The 15,416-nt window shown below is 46.0% G+C and overlaps 2 protein-coding genes and 2 non-coding genes across 7 annotated transcripts in view; 2 read left to right on the top strand and 2 right to left on the bottom strand.

Annotated features, from left to right (window-relative positions):
- The window catches only part of LOC118506900 (plastin-1), a 27,822-nt gene extending 15,260 nt beyond the window's left edge, over nt 1–12,562 (top strand). For 2 of the 3 annotated variants that reach the window (XM_036044680.1, XM_036044681.1), the window contains exons 3-6: nt 7,712–8,611; nt 8,686–8,896; nt 8,971–9,249; nt 9,324–12,562. In XM_036044680.1, coding sequence (XP_035900573.1) covers nt 7,712–8,611; nt 8,686–8,896; nt 8,971–9,249; nt 9,324–10,054 — 2,121 coding nt within the window. In that variant the 3' untranslated portion in view covers nt 10,055–12,562. Of the gene's footprint in view, nt 1–2,599; nt 3,026–7,711; nt 8,612–8,685; nt 8,897–8,970; nt 9,250–9,323 lie in introns of those variants that run through there. The other variant, XM_036044682.1, reaches the window with a different exon arrangement.
- On the top strand, nt 762–834 carry Trnak-uuu. The gene has a single exon. It is a non-coding gene; the product is annotated as a tRNA-Lys (tRNA).
- On the bottom strand, nt 1,133–1,251 carry Trnal-caa. Its single transcript has 2 exons — nt 1,214–1,251; nt 1,133–1,177 (listed from the first exon to the last, which is right to left on the bottom strand). It is a non-coding gene; the product is annotated as a tRNA-Leu (tRNA).
- Nucleotides 12,006–13,934, bottom strand: LOC118506950. Of its 2 annotated transcripts, none has more exons than XM_036044768.1 (2): nt 12,980–13,934; nt 12,006–12,862 (listed from the first exon to the last, which is right to left on the bottom strand). In XM_036044768.1, the coding sequence occupies exons 1-2, from the start codon at nt 13,276–13,278 to the stop codon at nt 12,619–12,621; spliced, it is 543 nt and encodes a 180-aa protein (XP_035900661.1). In that variant the 5' UTR covers nt 13,279–13,934; the 3' UTR covers nt 12,006–12,618. The 2 variants fall into 2 exon arrangements, with proteins under 2 accessions (XP_035900661.1, XP_035900662.1); XM_036044769.1 differs by having other exon boundaries at nt 12,937–13,482.
- Nucleotides 13,935–15,416: the final 1,482 nt, after the last annotated feature.

The raw sequence follows: 15,416 nt of genomic DNA on the forward strand, positions 1-15,416 counted from the left end.
CAACGGAACAAAATCTCGTATAACGATTATATTTGCGCAAAGAAACATATTTATTTTAATGGAAGAATCGATCGTACTATATATATCGAATAGTAGTGGGAGTTTCGTTTCAAACAATGAAATGTTGGTTCAAATAAATTCATCGTGTAGGTATTTGCTCCTAAATTTTATTGTCCACAAAAAAGCACTCTCATTTATATTTCTTATTATTCTTCACAGTTGTACTATAAAATATCGTGATGATAATTTATACGATTTTTTAAAAATGGTGATGGAAGATTCTAGTTAAACGGCTATCCTTTTCCCATACTATTATTATGTAAACAAAAAGAATACACTGATAACTACCGCACGTTAAACGCTTCCACTGTCACAATTTTCAGTTCCCATTTAAGTAGGAATAAAGAACCTACTAGGTCTATTGCGTTCCTGTTGGAAAAGAAAATGATTCATTTCCGTTCCGAAAATATGGAATATTCCCATCTGCTTCTTATTATTTTACTCTTTGCTCTTTGCGTTAATTGTTTGTAAAAGAAACTAAAGTATTAAGATTGTTTTGTTTAAAGCTGACACACAGTAACTACCATCCGTTAAAGTTGTTTACAGGTTGTATAAATACTATGGGTAATTCGGTTTAAATGTGTTAACTTATTCTGAACATCACAGAATCTCATGCAACAAGTTGGAAACTTGCAGTAGGCAGGTCTGGTCGAAAAGACCCGCTGTTTTGAAGTATATCATTAGCAGGCGTCTCTGCAGAGGCCCGGGTAGCTCAGTCGGTAGAGCGTTGGACTTTTAATCCAACGGTCTAGGGTTCAAGTCCCTATTCGGGCGTGTGATTATTTTTGTACCTCTTCTTTTTTCCTTTGCTCCTGAAAAGAAAAGAAGGATAATAGGAAGAGAGAAGAGAAGTGTAGTAAAATCATACTTACGTGTTTTGCTCTCAATGTAAATATATTTTATAACTTATTAGGTAAAGAAGTATACTTTAACAAGTATTTTACTATACAAGTAAGAAGTATACTTTCTGAACTCGTTACAAAGTAATAAGCAATAGCGGTAATATCCTCACAAAATGACATCATAATTTTCGCCCATGTTATGAAAAAATGAGGCATAAAAAAGTTACTTTTGTCAGAAGTGGGATTCGAACCCACGCCCTCAGAGAGGACCAGAACGCTCCGACACCCGCTTGGAGGCGGGCAAGATTGCTCTTGAGTCTGGCGCCTTAGACCGCTCGGCCATCCTGACATGTTGACGGAGGTGAGCTCAGAGCCGTATAAATGCGTCGGTACATTTACCTCTCCCAAGCAATGTGCAGCTTCACTCTTACGCTCATAACATCGAAAACATCGCATCATTCAACGTTTGGCGCACAAAGTTCGTACTCTCGCGCTCTCTCGCAACCGGCACACGTGCGCGCGAAATAATGTACGCAGATTCGCCGTGGCAACAAAACTTTGCAAAGACAGTTTTTCCTCCGAGTCCAAATTTCCTGAATGAATTAATCATGAACTGCCATTTAACTTTTTCTTCTCTACCGTGCTTTCCGTCCGAAATATGGGTGAGCATTGAATCGGTATATATTTTTTTCTTGATTCCCAAACCAGCAGCGCAAACTACATGCAACAACGCCACGTTAATACGAGTAGAGTAGCCGGAATTGAACACACGTATTGAAAAGTTAAAGACTTTGCTTGATAATCACCAAATCATCGCTGCGGTTAGGAAAATCGCGTTACACACTGCAGCAGATAATATTCGTCGCTACGTCACGCTGCCCTCCCCGGGAGGGAAAGCTAAGCTGCTGGGGCGCTTGGGATGATTGGTATGGAGTTGGAAAAAATAAACTAAATCCCAATCGAAAGTTTTATTTGTGCCATTTTTTATTATAGGGCCATTTGGCTCAATTGCCCCGCACGCGACGTACACTGAAGGCAGGCTGGAGGCAGTTATCAGTGCGCACAAAAAAAGCGCATCATCAGTGCCATTTTCCAACGTACGTTCCTCATCCTGAACGTCCTCGTCCGCATGCCGGGTGTGATTGAATGAGGGAACCGTAAAACTAAGTGTGTATTTATCTTGCCAACAGTGCAAAACGCAACCTACATTGAGTTATAGGTACCACAATGCACACATACGCATGAATTGAGAACCTATTGGTAGTGTGAAAATTGAACTCATCTCTGGGCCCAATAATTTCATGTGTATGTGCGACGGGCGATATAATGTCCCTTTTGCTACACGGGTGACATTGTGCGACTCGTTATCACATGCTGAAACAATGCAGCGGACGGGTGGGTAGACGGGGCAGTTTATTTTCTTGGCCACACGCGGGAGTCAGCCTTACACCGATATTGGGGCGGCTCCCCCTCGTTGAAACCGATAAGCCAAGGCCCCATACACACCAAAGCAAAAAAGCGCGAGATAGAGAAAGACAAAGTGGGAGAGAGTGAGAGATGGTTCAACATAAAAAAATGGTGCCGTAAACATACGTAACGTGGCGTAGTCGATACACCGAACGAGGAAACGAAACGGCACGACGACGGACGGACCGCATACCAAGTGGTAACCGTTCGTGACCGTTCGTGCGGTTCGCAGGCTGCCTAGCCTTGGGGCCAAAAGTGCAGCGGCCGGTCAGACAGTCTGATGTCAACATTTGGCCGCAAGCGATCGGTGTGTCGTGCGTTCCGTTCCGAACTTGTCGTCTCGCCCCCTGTGCCGTAGTTTGGCCTTAGAGGGAAAACAATTATCTGCTCTTTTGCATGTTGTGTTAGTCATCGCAAGGACCAAATAATCAAAAAAGGATTATCGCAAAAAGTTCCTTAAAGTGCTACGCGGATTTAGTGAACTTCGTGTGGTGTGTGTTTGTGTTCCCGGATCAGGTTTTTAGCTCGTAAGACTAAGTGAAGCAAGGTTCCAGGAAGAAAGAAGTAGCCCATTCACTATGGATATACATCAAATTGCCAAGGAGGACGAGCTGCAGGAGTTCCGCCGTGTCTTTACGCCTGAACTATACGATCAAGTAAGCCAAAGTCAGATACAAAAACTCCAAAACATCCGGTCTGACAGTAACATAAACCAGGCGAAGAATAGCTGGACTTTGCGTACATCTTCAAGATTTTGAATACGATCGCCTTTCTTCCAGTCGCGTGATGAGTTCACTGGTGGGGGACGGCGACCGGCGAATGATTCATAGTCATTGGTTTTAAGAGCAGTCTGAATGATCGATACCATCACTCACCTTTCGAAACGTTGTGGAAGGTTTGAGTCATCGAGTGTACATCGATACCGGGAATGCCGCAACAATAGCGCCAAAAAAAAAAAACCTGACCCGATTTGCAACTTATCAAAGTTGTCATTAGTCACGCCGGATGCCGGAATAACGTTGATACGGCGGATACGCGACACTAGGTGTGGAACCGTAGCAATGTACCGTTCCACAAGAACCTGCCAGAACATTGGAACACAGTTTGGCAATGTAAAATCTTCCTTTTACTTCACACACTCCGTTGCAGCGGCATTGCATTAGATGGGGATTTTTGGTCTGGTTTCTTTTTTTTTATTATTTCGTCGTACAACCAGCATGATAACAGGATTAATTTGTCGTTATGTCGTATTGTTTATCATTTGCTGGCGTTGCGGCTAACGTCAGTGACTGCGTCACGAACCGTTGGTCGTTTCTTTGGACCTGTGGGGGAAAATGCACCCTGCTGCTGCTATTTATGGTGTTGGAAAGTGAAAATGGAAGAATTAGATTGCTTTATGGCACGGGGTCACACCCGATTTATCCGTGCTATGCCGCAAGATATATGGCGCAGGGTGAAAAATGTATTGTACTCACACACAGCGCTTAAACTTCAATCACACATTACTCCAAATTGTGGTTCCACAGCGTCGGAAATAGAAAGTCCCGACCCGTTTGGAAAAACTATCGAATCAGTTTTCCATCGGCTGCTCTGTCATACCTTGCCATTAGTCTTACATCGAACCGGAAGTGATAAACATACACTACGCACCGAAGGTTCTGACATTGATCCCTGTAGCATTGCGGGGCCTGAGCATATCTTATCAATGTTCGGAAAATAAAAATTCCTCAGCGCTACACACATTATTGATTAGCTGTGACGGTGTGTACAGTTTAGCAACTATTTAGCAAGAAGCACACTTTAAAAGTGCCAATAAGCACAAGGAAATGTTGTTTGGACGATCGTCTACAAAATATGCAATGGCGCCGATCGTGATCTGGAAGCGTACGAGAAAGTGGTCCATGAATTATTCAACCTTTAAACTCTCTAGAGTAATGATGAAAACTTTGTTGTGGCAAAATGGCCAATCGAATTTTAATCGCTCATGTGATGGTTTGATGCCTGCGAGAAGATAGTCTTTTGGTGAATTGGCACTTTTTCTGCAAGTCTGCCTCTCTAACTTGTGTCTTTTGGATTTCCATTCAAGGGCATAATTATATGAGCTGGAAATTCATTTTATTTTCAAATGCTTTTTACTTACTAGTCCAAGGTCATGCCTAACGAACGCTTTGTTGTGCATTATGTACATTTTTATGTATGCAGTGTGAATGTGTACGTTACTGGACATCGATGAAGTAGGTAGATAAGATTAAATTTCTTACTAGAAACTCCCGACCCGACGCGACATTAGGATTCACCTGTTGCGCTTGTGGCCAGAAACATTTCTTATCCGCGCCGTCACCCGAGATAATGGTACCGAGAACTCAATCGTCGCCTGCGTTGGGTAATGTGGTAGGTTTTTTGGGGGACTCTAGACACCATTCGCTTCAGTCACACATAAAGAAATACCTCGCACCTGAGAGTCATTTTTGGTGTCCTACCTATCGTCGAATGGTGACCAGCGTTACCGTGGCCATCATCACGACCCGCCGCACCATCATATGCACTTATCAGCTGAGTTTTCCCCGCAAGATAACTTCCATGACACCTTGCTGCTGCGGCCAGAAGTGGGCATTCACGCTTCCACAACAAGTGTCTACTACGGGGCAGCACATGCGGAGATGCCACTTTGGATGGCCGTTTGGAGGATGAAGAAACGGATCTTCATTCGGTACCGAATCGCACCCAATCGCGGCATTGTGATAACGCACCCACCCCGATGAGGTGCTACAATAATTTCGCAAACTCTAGCGATACCCCAGGTCGGGGGAACTGTTGTTGAGCCACAGCACGGCAGAATTGTCACATGAAACGCCCCAGGCACCGCGTCAAGTGCCACATTGCCATTGGCGATAAGGGTTCTTTGCGCTTTTTGGTTCGCTTGGCAGCAAAGGGATTACATTTATCGACAACGAAGAAATCAATTGCCTGTGATACGGATCACCCTTAAAATACACAGGCCGGTCGTCGTCATTGGACCCTGGAAGCAGTAAAACTAAAGGCACTTTCGGTGTTGTTTCCGATGTCCGTTTCACGCCGTTTCACATGGGGGTTTTCCGCCGCTTTTTTGTTGAGTGGGGTGTTCAAGCAATATAATCAAAACTATACACTACTTTTTAAGGCTTACAGGGATGAAGAGAGAGAGAGAGATAGAGAGAGAGAGAGAGAGAAAGATCGAGAAAAAGCCAAAGAGAAAGGAAATTTTCCCTACCCAATCTGACGACCACTACGGTCCATACGTGAAGATTCACTCAGCTGTTAAAAATGACACAGCACGCAGGCATCCAAACTTACAGCCGGGTCGTAGTTGAAGTTCACGTTGTCCATTTTCCCTCCCACGTGAACGTGAAAATTGTGTCGCTTTTTAATTTATTCTACTCAATATTCATTGCATATGTCAGGGTTTTGGTTTTTTGTTGGTGTGCTGTGTTGTTGTGACGCTGTCCTTGCTATCCGGTGTCCGGCAGGTGTCAGGGTCTGGTTGGCAAAATTGTAGAAGACGACCGAGTCAGGTGAAATGTTAAATATTAAATGTACACGAAAGTGGCTAGAGAGAAAAGCAGCACCTCTGCTGCCATTTATCTGGATGGTGGTTTTGGTGATTTTTTGGAGATCCTTCCACTGGGAAAAGTAGGTTGATGATGGTTTTAAAATTTGAAAATGAAAGTGAGGCAGCATTGAGGAGTGCTTTGATGGAGTTTTGATGATCTTTGAAGCATGGGAAGGTCTGGTTTTCGCCTAGTTTCATTCAATGATCCAGTATCTTAGCCTGGGATGTCTAGATCCCTTAATTTAGAGCACCTATGGCACAAACAGTTGAGGAACTTGAATTAAAGACCATAGTTGGTGCTACTAATACTGTCCCTAAACGTATAATTTGAAGAATGTCCGGGACACTCATACTCAATGCTGGTGAAAATATCTAATAAGGAGCAGATTTCTAAGTCTCTCCATCTAATCTCTCTCACTAAACTTTAATCCTAGGGTCAGAGCATTAATTAAAACAGGATTGGATATCCTAGACAAGATGGCCATTATGCTGTAAAACTCACCGTCCTTGTCCGAGACGAAAACGTTCGTATAACAATCAGCTGTCGACGCTTGTGAAGAGTATATCTTTTCATGGCCTAGGTCACTGGTAGGATTCGAGCTAGTTTAAATATACCGTGTTGTCTCTGGTAACTTAAAATTTACAATTTTTTAATATAAACCCGATGCTTAAATGCAATAGATATATTTGGTAATAAAAATATCATTCTCTCAATGCCACCATTTGGCGCCTTCAATGGCAATGGATCGATTTTCCACCAGTTATTGATAAAACATTCTAGTGGCTTTCGCTTTCAGTCAAGCAAACAAACTTTCCGCCAATCGTTCGGTTCGTTCTCAGCCGAGCGTTTTTCTTTCTTTCTGTTAGTCCAACTTCCAAAAGCGATATGCAAATTCACAGCCTGTACCACACCATTTCCGGTGCGCCGGTTCGACCGGGCATGACACCATCCCACCATGATGAGTAAGCACCGTTCGGTGTGGTGTGTGCTGATGGACAAACTCGCCAACCGCCCACCGCCCACCTCAGGTTGATGTGCTTGTGGATGGACCCTTCGCTTAGGTCAACCCCCCGCTTTCTTGGGGCGGCCTGTCGTCATGCTTTCTACCGGCCGGAAGGAAAGAAAAGGGCGAAGAAAGAAAGCCATCAGAGTTGCCAGCCTTCGGCAAGGTCGTTGCACGCCAATGCCATTATAATCAGTTTTACCACTTTACACACCCATTATCAATGTTTATTGTTTGTTTTGTTTCACTTTCACGACACAGCCGGTCTCTCGCGTTCTGTGATTCCGGCAGCCCCCACCCCCGGAAGTGTTTAGCCGATAGTGCCGGTGCCAATGTGGGATGGGAAGCATAATTTTCTGAGAAACGTCACCACAAGCTGTGCGCTGGTGATACTGGTGATGCCCTCGCCTCGTTGCACTGGAACCGAATGGGTGACTCATTACCAATTCGGTTTAGACGAGAGTGCCCTTTGTGGGTGCACGTTCACGCTCGGTGGTGGGTTGGGTCATGTACTTGTCATAACGCTAAAGTACGGTTCATACCGAATATGGGAAAGAAAAAATTAACATTATCACTCTAACAACTCCGCTGATTCATTTAGATGGGATAAGAAGAATAATCCTATCCGCGACTAATCGCTTAAAGTCCCAACGACATTGACACGTATTCCCCGTATGATTCATACGCCTTAAGTCCAAGTTCATCCAATCATCTTACTAATCGCCCCCTCTATTCGCTTACCGTTGCAGATTGACACCAACAAAGACGGCTTCATCGAGCTGAAAGAGCTAAAGGATGCACTCGACCAGGTGGGCTTCAAACTGGCGGGCTACCAAGTTCGCCTCATGATCGACGAGTACACGAACAAGCAACGATCGCATCATGTCGGCAAACTGTCGTACGATGAGTTCGAATCGCTGTGCATGGATCTGAAGGCAAAGGAAGTGGCGAGCACATTCAAGAAGGTGGTCTCCAAGAAAGAAAATTTGGAAACGCTGGGCGGTATGTCCGACTCGTCGGCCGCCGGTACGACACATTCGGTGCGCGTCGAGGAGCAGCTCGCGTTCAGTGACTGGATCAACTCGAACCTTATGCAGGACCCCGACCTAAAGCATCTGCTGCCGCTCGACTCTGAGGGCAAGCAGCTGTATGACAAGATGAAGGATGGTATTTTGCTGTGCAAGATCGTTAACCACTCCTGTCCGGATACGATCGACGAGCGTGCGATCAACAAGAAGAACCTAACCGTGTACACCAAGTTCGAGAACCTAACGCTGGCGCTAGTGTCCTCGCAAGCAATCGGCTGTAACATTGTCAACATCGATGCGCACGATCTGGCGAAAGGCAAACCGCATCTGGTGCTCGGTCTGCTGTGGCAGATCATCCGCATCGGGCTGTTCAGTCACATCACGTTGGACAGCTGTCCGGGACTGGCCACGCTGCTGTCGGACGGTGAGCGGCTCGAGGATTTGATGAAGCTGTCGCCCGAAGCCATCCTGCTGCGCTGGGTCAACCACCATCTGGAGCGGGCCGGTATCGCGCGTCGCTGCACCAACTTCCAGAGTGACATCTCCGACTCGGAGGTGTACTCCTACTTGCTGAATCAAATCGCTCCCAAAGACGCGGGAGTTAATCTGGAAGCGCTCAGGGTACGGATCGGGCTGTCGGAATGTGCGTCACGACCGAAGCTTACTCAATGTCTTTCCTTGTATCGATTTTACAGGAACAAAACACCTTAAACCGTGCCGAAGTGATGCTGCAGCAGGCAGCAAAGCTAAACTGCCGATCATTCGTCACGCCGCAAGATGTCGTGAACGGTGTCTATAAGCTCAATTTGGCCTTTGTGGCCAATCTGTTCAACAACCATCCAGGGTTGGATCAGCCGGAAGAGATCGAAGGACTAGAGTCGATCGAAGAAACGCGTGAAGAGAAAAGTAAGTTGGCAAAGGGAAAGACTGTCCAACCGTCGGGACTAACGCTTTCGTTTTGTTTTTTCCCCCGCCTACAGCATACCGCAACTGGATGAACTCGATGGGCGTCAAACCGCACGTGAACTGGCTCTACTCGGATCTGGCCGATGGACTGATCATCTTCCAGCTGTTCGACATCATTCAGCCGGGCAGTGTGCAGTGGAAACGTGTGCATCAGAAATTCACGCCGCTGCGTAAATTCATGGAAAAGCTCGAGAACTGCAACTACGCGGTTGAGCTGGGCAAACAGCAAAAGTTCTCGCTCGTCGGTATTGCCGGACAGGATCTTAGCGATGGCAATGCGACGCTAACGTTAGGTAGGTGGCACACTCTCTCGCATCCTTCTTTCAACGGCTGTATCGACTAAACTGGCACCCTTTTCTTTACACAGCACTCATCTGGCAGCTGATGCGTGCCTACACTCTCTCGATTTTGTCCCGTCTGGCCAACACCGGCAACCCGATCATCGAGAAGGAAATCGTCCAGTGGGTTAACTCGAAGCTGCAAAGCGCCGGCAAGCGGACCAGCCTGAAAAGCTTCCAGGATCCGGCCATAGCCGACGGCAAGATCATCATCGATCTGATCGATACGATCAAGCCGGGCTGCATCAACTACGATAACGTGCGCGACGGTGGCAATCCGGAGGAGAACCTCGAGAACGCCAAGTACGCCGTCTCGATGGCACGCAAGATCGGTGCGCGCGTGTACGCCCTGCCGGAAGACATTACCGAGGTGAAGGCCAAGATGATCATGACCGTGTTCGCGTGCCTGATGGCGATGGACTACGTGCCAAACATGGATAGTGCGAAAACGGCACCACCGACGGTCGCTTCGGTTGTGCAGACTCCACCGGCCACCCAACGGCAGGAACAACCCCAGCAGCAGCAGCAGCAAGCTTTAGAGAACGAATCGGTCCCTACCGCAGTCACTACCAACGGCACGAACGGAAACGGTGCATTAGGTGACGATGAGGATCATCAGCATGAGCAGAAGCAGCCGCAGGAAGAGGCACCAGCAGAACCGTCTGCCACGAGTGAAACGATATCATCCACCTCACCAACACCACCGCAAAACAACTCCACCACCGCTACAGCTGCTGTCGTTGATGAATTTGTCGATTGAGCATCCCGCCGTTCTTGCGGTGTAGTGTGTACAGAGCCTGTCGTCCTGATTCCGCCTAATGCAACGGATTTGTGAAAGGGAAGCAAACGTGACCAGATAAGTCAATATAATATATCCGGGTTACAATAAGGGTTGAAAAGTGAACCAGCTCGCTAACATGTTGTACCGTGTTTAACGTGTGAGTGTGTGTGCGTGTGTGTGTTTGAAAAGAAAGGCAATTAATTGTAAATTAACAGGTGGTAAGGTTCAAACTGCCTACAAAAGCCATCGTGCTGGCTGGCACACCAAGTAGTGTCGGCACGACGAATGTAGCAGCAGTCATTCAACAAACGCAACGCAACATGTGCAGCACGCACACGGATGCACGAGCGAGCGAGGGAGCATGGGAACGTAGAGGGAGGGGCAGGGGTTTTCGGATGTAATGCAATAATAATAATAATGAGTATAATTACGTTCACAACTATCATAATAATAACGTTAAGGATAAAACAAGAAAACAAGCACACTACCACCACCACAGCATCAGTTTGCCAAACGCGCGCGACACACACACACAACGCAACGTGACCGGCAGGTGGACATATTTCAAGTACGACAGTATGTTTTAGCTTCACTTTAAAAAGGGGCTACTGGTCGCCTCGGTCAGCCGAGTTTATGCGTCAAATGGTCGCAGGCATCAGACACTCTGAGTTGAACACGCAGATCAACGGTCCGCTAGCAGGGACGACCAATGTAAAGCGGCGTATGTGTAAATTACCAATTTATCAATAATATGTATGCAAAGCTCATTTACAACGTAACACGGACGAATGAGGGATTTACATTTGTGTGTGTGTGTGTGTATGATTTTTTTTAATTAAGAAATCTTAAGTTTATCACAGAAATAACTATCCTTCTAGCTCTCGTATCACTCGAGCTGCTGCCGTAGTGCAACGAGATAAAGGGGAAATTCAGACTCCTTGCAACACCGAACGCCTACTCGACCGACCGACCGGGACGATGTGCGAAGCCTCGAACTGGACAATCGTAGTTCCGCTTCATTCACACATCTCTTTTAACTCCTTTCTTACTAAACTGTCGCAGAAAAAAAAACTGTTCAAATGTCGGTAATGATTGTCCAGCACCCTAGGCCATCAACATCGTCCACTCAAGTCGCGTTCGACGTGTTAAGTTGTCTGGATTTCTTTGGCTGAAGGCACACTTCCGTAAAACATACCTCTACCAAACGATTCCTTCGTGCATTGCAATTGCACACATATGGAATGGACCTAACGAGTGAGGAATTGTACTGTGCAGGGAATTAAAAACGTAAATGACTTTAAAACCTCCATAAAGCAAGCATAACGATGCTTAGGAGGGCGCAATCTTTATTTTAATCCTTAACGCAACAACGCATCCACCCGTTCGCATCCACCAATCGCGTTTGTGGACCGAGGGTCCAAAACAGGGGATTGTATCACGGAAACCAAAAACGAACTAAACAGCAGTTATGTGCCAAAATCAAAAAACACCCATGAAACACCGTTAAAACAGCAACTATTCGTCAAAACGATCGCATGAGAGTATATCACACACGATTATCGCGTCCCCAACCCTTATCAAAGCTTCCGTATCTAAACCATTATTAGCAGAAACTATTGCTTAGGCTAGGCATTCAACCCGTTTGGTTTTCTTTATTTCGGTTACTTCTTTTTAAAGCATATGAACATGTACAGACTACGGCATGAATTGAACATTTGAGCCCTGAGAAAACCTGGTGCACCGGTTAGCAGATAGGGATGGGAAACGGTGGTAAGGAATTTAAAAAAAAAACAGTCGAAAAATCTATCTGTTAAGCCAGTATTAGGTTTCGTTGTGCATAGGAAAGTGTCGTAGGAGGACCACTTAAAACAAGCGCAGTAGAGTTTGTTTGATCGAAGGTTTTGTTTATTTGGTTTTGTTTGTTCGTTTGTTTTTACCAGTAGCATAAGAGTGTACGGAATAAGCGAGTGACTCCAAATGACTTGTAAGCAATCACGTGCGTTGCGCCTGCATTTAAAACGGAATGCTTCGGAAAACTCCTAGGCACAGTTTAACCTTGTCGCTTCACTTTTTTTCGCGTGTCCAACCAGCGCAATGGTCCTTAACGCATCAGCAAACAACCGCACATCAGTGTAATCCGAGCAAAGTTGAAAATGTAAGCCATAAAACCGGACTTCAAGGAGGGTTTCTTTAATCGTCTTATTTGCACCGCAAACAAAAATTACGAACGGGCTTTGTTTACATATGTTGTGTAAAATTTATCATAGTGTGTGTGTGTGTGTGTGTACACGCTTTTGTTTCTAGCCCCTTACTGTTTTACTGCCGCGGAATCCCTCCCCGTCACGCGGCGAAACGGGCGTAAATCCGGTGGGTACGACGAAGTTAACTAGGCAGAAAACGGGGTTGCTTTTTGTTTTTTTTTTTGGATTACTACTACACGGGAGGATGATTACAACTTACTATGAAATAAAAGCGAAAACATCTGACATAAAACCGCACCAAGCCTCACGCAACCTAGCTCTACGGCGCCACGTAGCATTCGACTATTTGTCCTTTTTGCTATCTGCCTCACACTCGACCGCATCGTTTTCTCCCTTCTCCTCCAAAATCGTTGCCTTTTCGGTGCTTTCGTCCAGTTCTTTGCCAGTAAGCTCATCAAATCGCTTGTCCACCGCCTGCTGCATCCTATCATCGGACGCCAATCCGGACCGTTGCTCTACCCGCCGGTACAATTGTTCCTGGTTTTTCTCCAGATAGCCCGGTAGCCAGAATATAGCTTGCACTAGCCTGCAATGAGCGCAACGAAAGAGGAAACGTTACATTGTGGGGATTAGCGGCGCAATTGCTTGCTGCAAACTTGCTTGAACAGCACCCAGCCGGAAAACACCAGACAAAGACACGTGCCGGATGTTTTTACCATGGCTGCATAGTCGGGAACCACTTGTTGATGCTTCATGGCCGCGCGTTGGTGGCAAAATCTTGCTCGGATTCCTTTGATGATAAGCTTGGGTTTGAGAGCTTACCCGTAAGTCACGGCCGACACACTTCACAGGTGGCCCACCAGAAACACACGCTTCGGTATTGATTGATCCCTTTGGTCTGCTGCCGTTCAACACAACGCGCTCGTGGATGATACACCACCACCGCACACGGCACGCAGGAGGATATTCATCAAATGGGCTGTTTTGGTGCATTATTGTCATGGTGACAGGCTTCACCGGTGTTGGTTGATCGACGTGTCCTCACGTCGGTGATGATAGTTTTGCTTCCCGTCGCATATGCATTGATTTTTACAGCCAGCCCTTCCCGGGCTTGCTATCTCTCTCTCTCTCTCTCTCTCTCTCTCTCTCTCTCTCTCTCACACTGCTACACATCCATCTTTAATGACATACCGAACTATAGTCCGAAGGTCGTAACAAGAATTACAAGCAAATAGCAATATTTGAGTTTAAAAATTTAATCCGAATTTCACTTATTATCTTTGGTCAAATCAATCTGTCTGCAGTTGAAGAGGAACGACAGTTGTTGAGAAAGAAAGTCCTCTGCTCTAACGAACAGCAGGAAGATCGGTCAGAACCATGGTGAGTTGGTTTTTGCACCTCATATAGATATCGCTTAGGTGGACTTCATTCTTTAACTACGCACTTTTACTTCCCAAGGACCTGCTAGATTCTGCTTCCCGTCAGCGTATGTTTCCGTCGACACACAACCTCTGCACCACCGCCGGGCCAATACACTTGCCTGCTGAAAAGCTCCTTAACACTGCGCACGGTCACAAGGGCTTATCGACATCATCACGTTAACAGGATCGTCTCATGACATGACCAATCCATGTCGAGTCGACTCTAATCTCGAGTCTAACACGCTACTTAATTATGAGATCATTGTATGAGATGAGTATGGAAAAAATGTTGGACTACTTCAATAGCCTTCATTTACGATTTGAATCTTTAATCAGCTTTTGCAAGCTTCAAAAGCTCAGGCAATCATGTCATGTCCAAGTTGGTACATCCGAGTTACTTCAACGAGAGGTCCTCAATCGCGTATGCCAGGCACTTGCCTTGCCTGTATCGTTCAGGACTATATCCTGGATGTCTAATGAACGACAGGATTGGAGCGTTGGTGCAAAAATTGCGCATTATCAGCAAATTGGATGAACTTCTCTTGTCATTCTTATGACAGTGGACAAACCTATTCAAAATGACAGATAATGCTAGGTATGTTTGAGGCAACACTATCAGTAGGGGTTTCGCAGTCTAAAGGTCCGATTCCATCGATGATCCTAGTTGATCATGGGACCTCGCAATCCAAGAAACTACGTCATTGAAGGAAGCCCACTCACTGACGTCATCGTCCTGGGCTCCTGGGATTCCTCGTCTATCAAGGAATCATTTTCTCAAAGGGCCAAAACCAACCAATCCCCAACCTTCGTCAGTTAACATGGGCATGTTGACTTCATTGACCAGGAGAGTCATGCACATGAAATAGCAACTTTCTAGCTGTGCTTTTAGAGGGGCTTGGGGAGTTTCATGTGGATTGGTTCTGTCCCAAATATGACAGTTTTATTTGGTAACTAATTTATTAACTCCTCGTCGGCTAAAGTGGAGGATATTTTGGTCTATTTGGAACTGGCTACCGGTCCCGTAGGGAGGCGTATCTGTCCCTTGCCATCCAAAAGATTTCGTTGTCTAAGGAACCTTCTAGTCGAAAATGATGAAGACAACGAGGTCCAACTTTCCTCCACGGATCTACGGATCTCTCAATTCGCCACTGCTTTCGCGGCATTTTTCTCCAGAATGAACATATGACGCCGTGGGCCGTAGTGAATTCTCCAATCAGCTCAAAATTTGGAAGCAGTTAGCTGGCGAGTTACGAATGCTCATTCATTTCAACAAACATGACCAACATGAATCAAATCGGTGAAGCAATTTCCCCTGCCTTTAAAATCCGAAGAACAAGAAACAGTAACACTTTCAATTTCGCTGCAATCAGTGCGTGGCAGAGAAGGTGTGGAAGCAAAGAAAAGTGCCAGTGCTTTTTTTGTTATTGTCCACCCCGAAACGATTGAACGATTAGTCCCCGTTTAGTTGCCACCGATTTGCATAGGTATACGCGGGGCCTACTGGTGCTGATGACGGTGGTGATGATGATGATGATGACGACGGTGCATCGGTGCAACCAACGAGCGTGTTGCTGGTGTGGAACGGCACCTTTCCAACCGCTGTTCGCCGCCATGCCTTTATTGTTGTCGATCGATTTGCGAACATGCTTGATCAATCAATTTGTCACCAGAAGCGTTCGAGACCCCGACAAGGCGCCCGTATCGTTACGAGTGACAACA

This window comes from Anopheles stephensi, chromosome 2 (genome assembly GCF_013141755.1).
Source record: "Anopheles stephensi strain Indian chromosome 2, UCI_ANSTEP_V1.0, whole genome shotgun sequence".
Classification (NCBI taxonomy): Eukaryota; Metazoa; Arthropoda; class Insecta; order Diptera; family Culicidae; genus Anopheles; species Anopheles stephensi.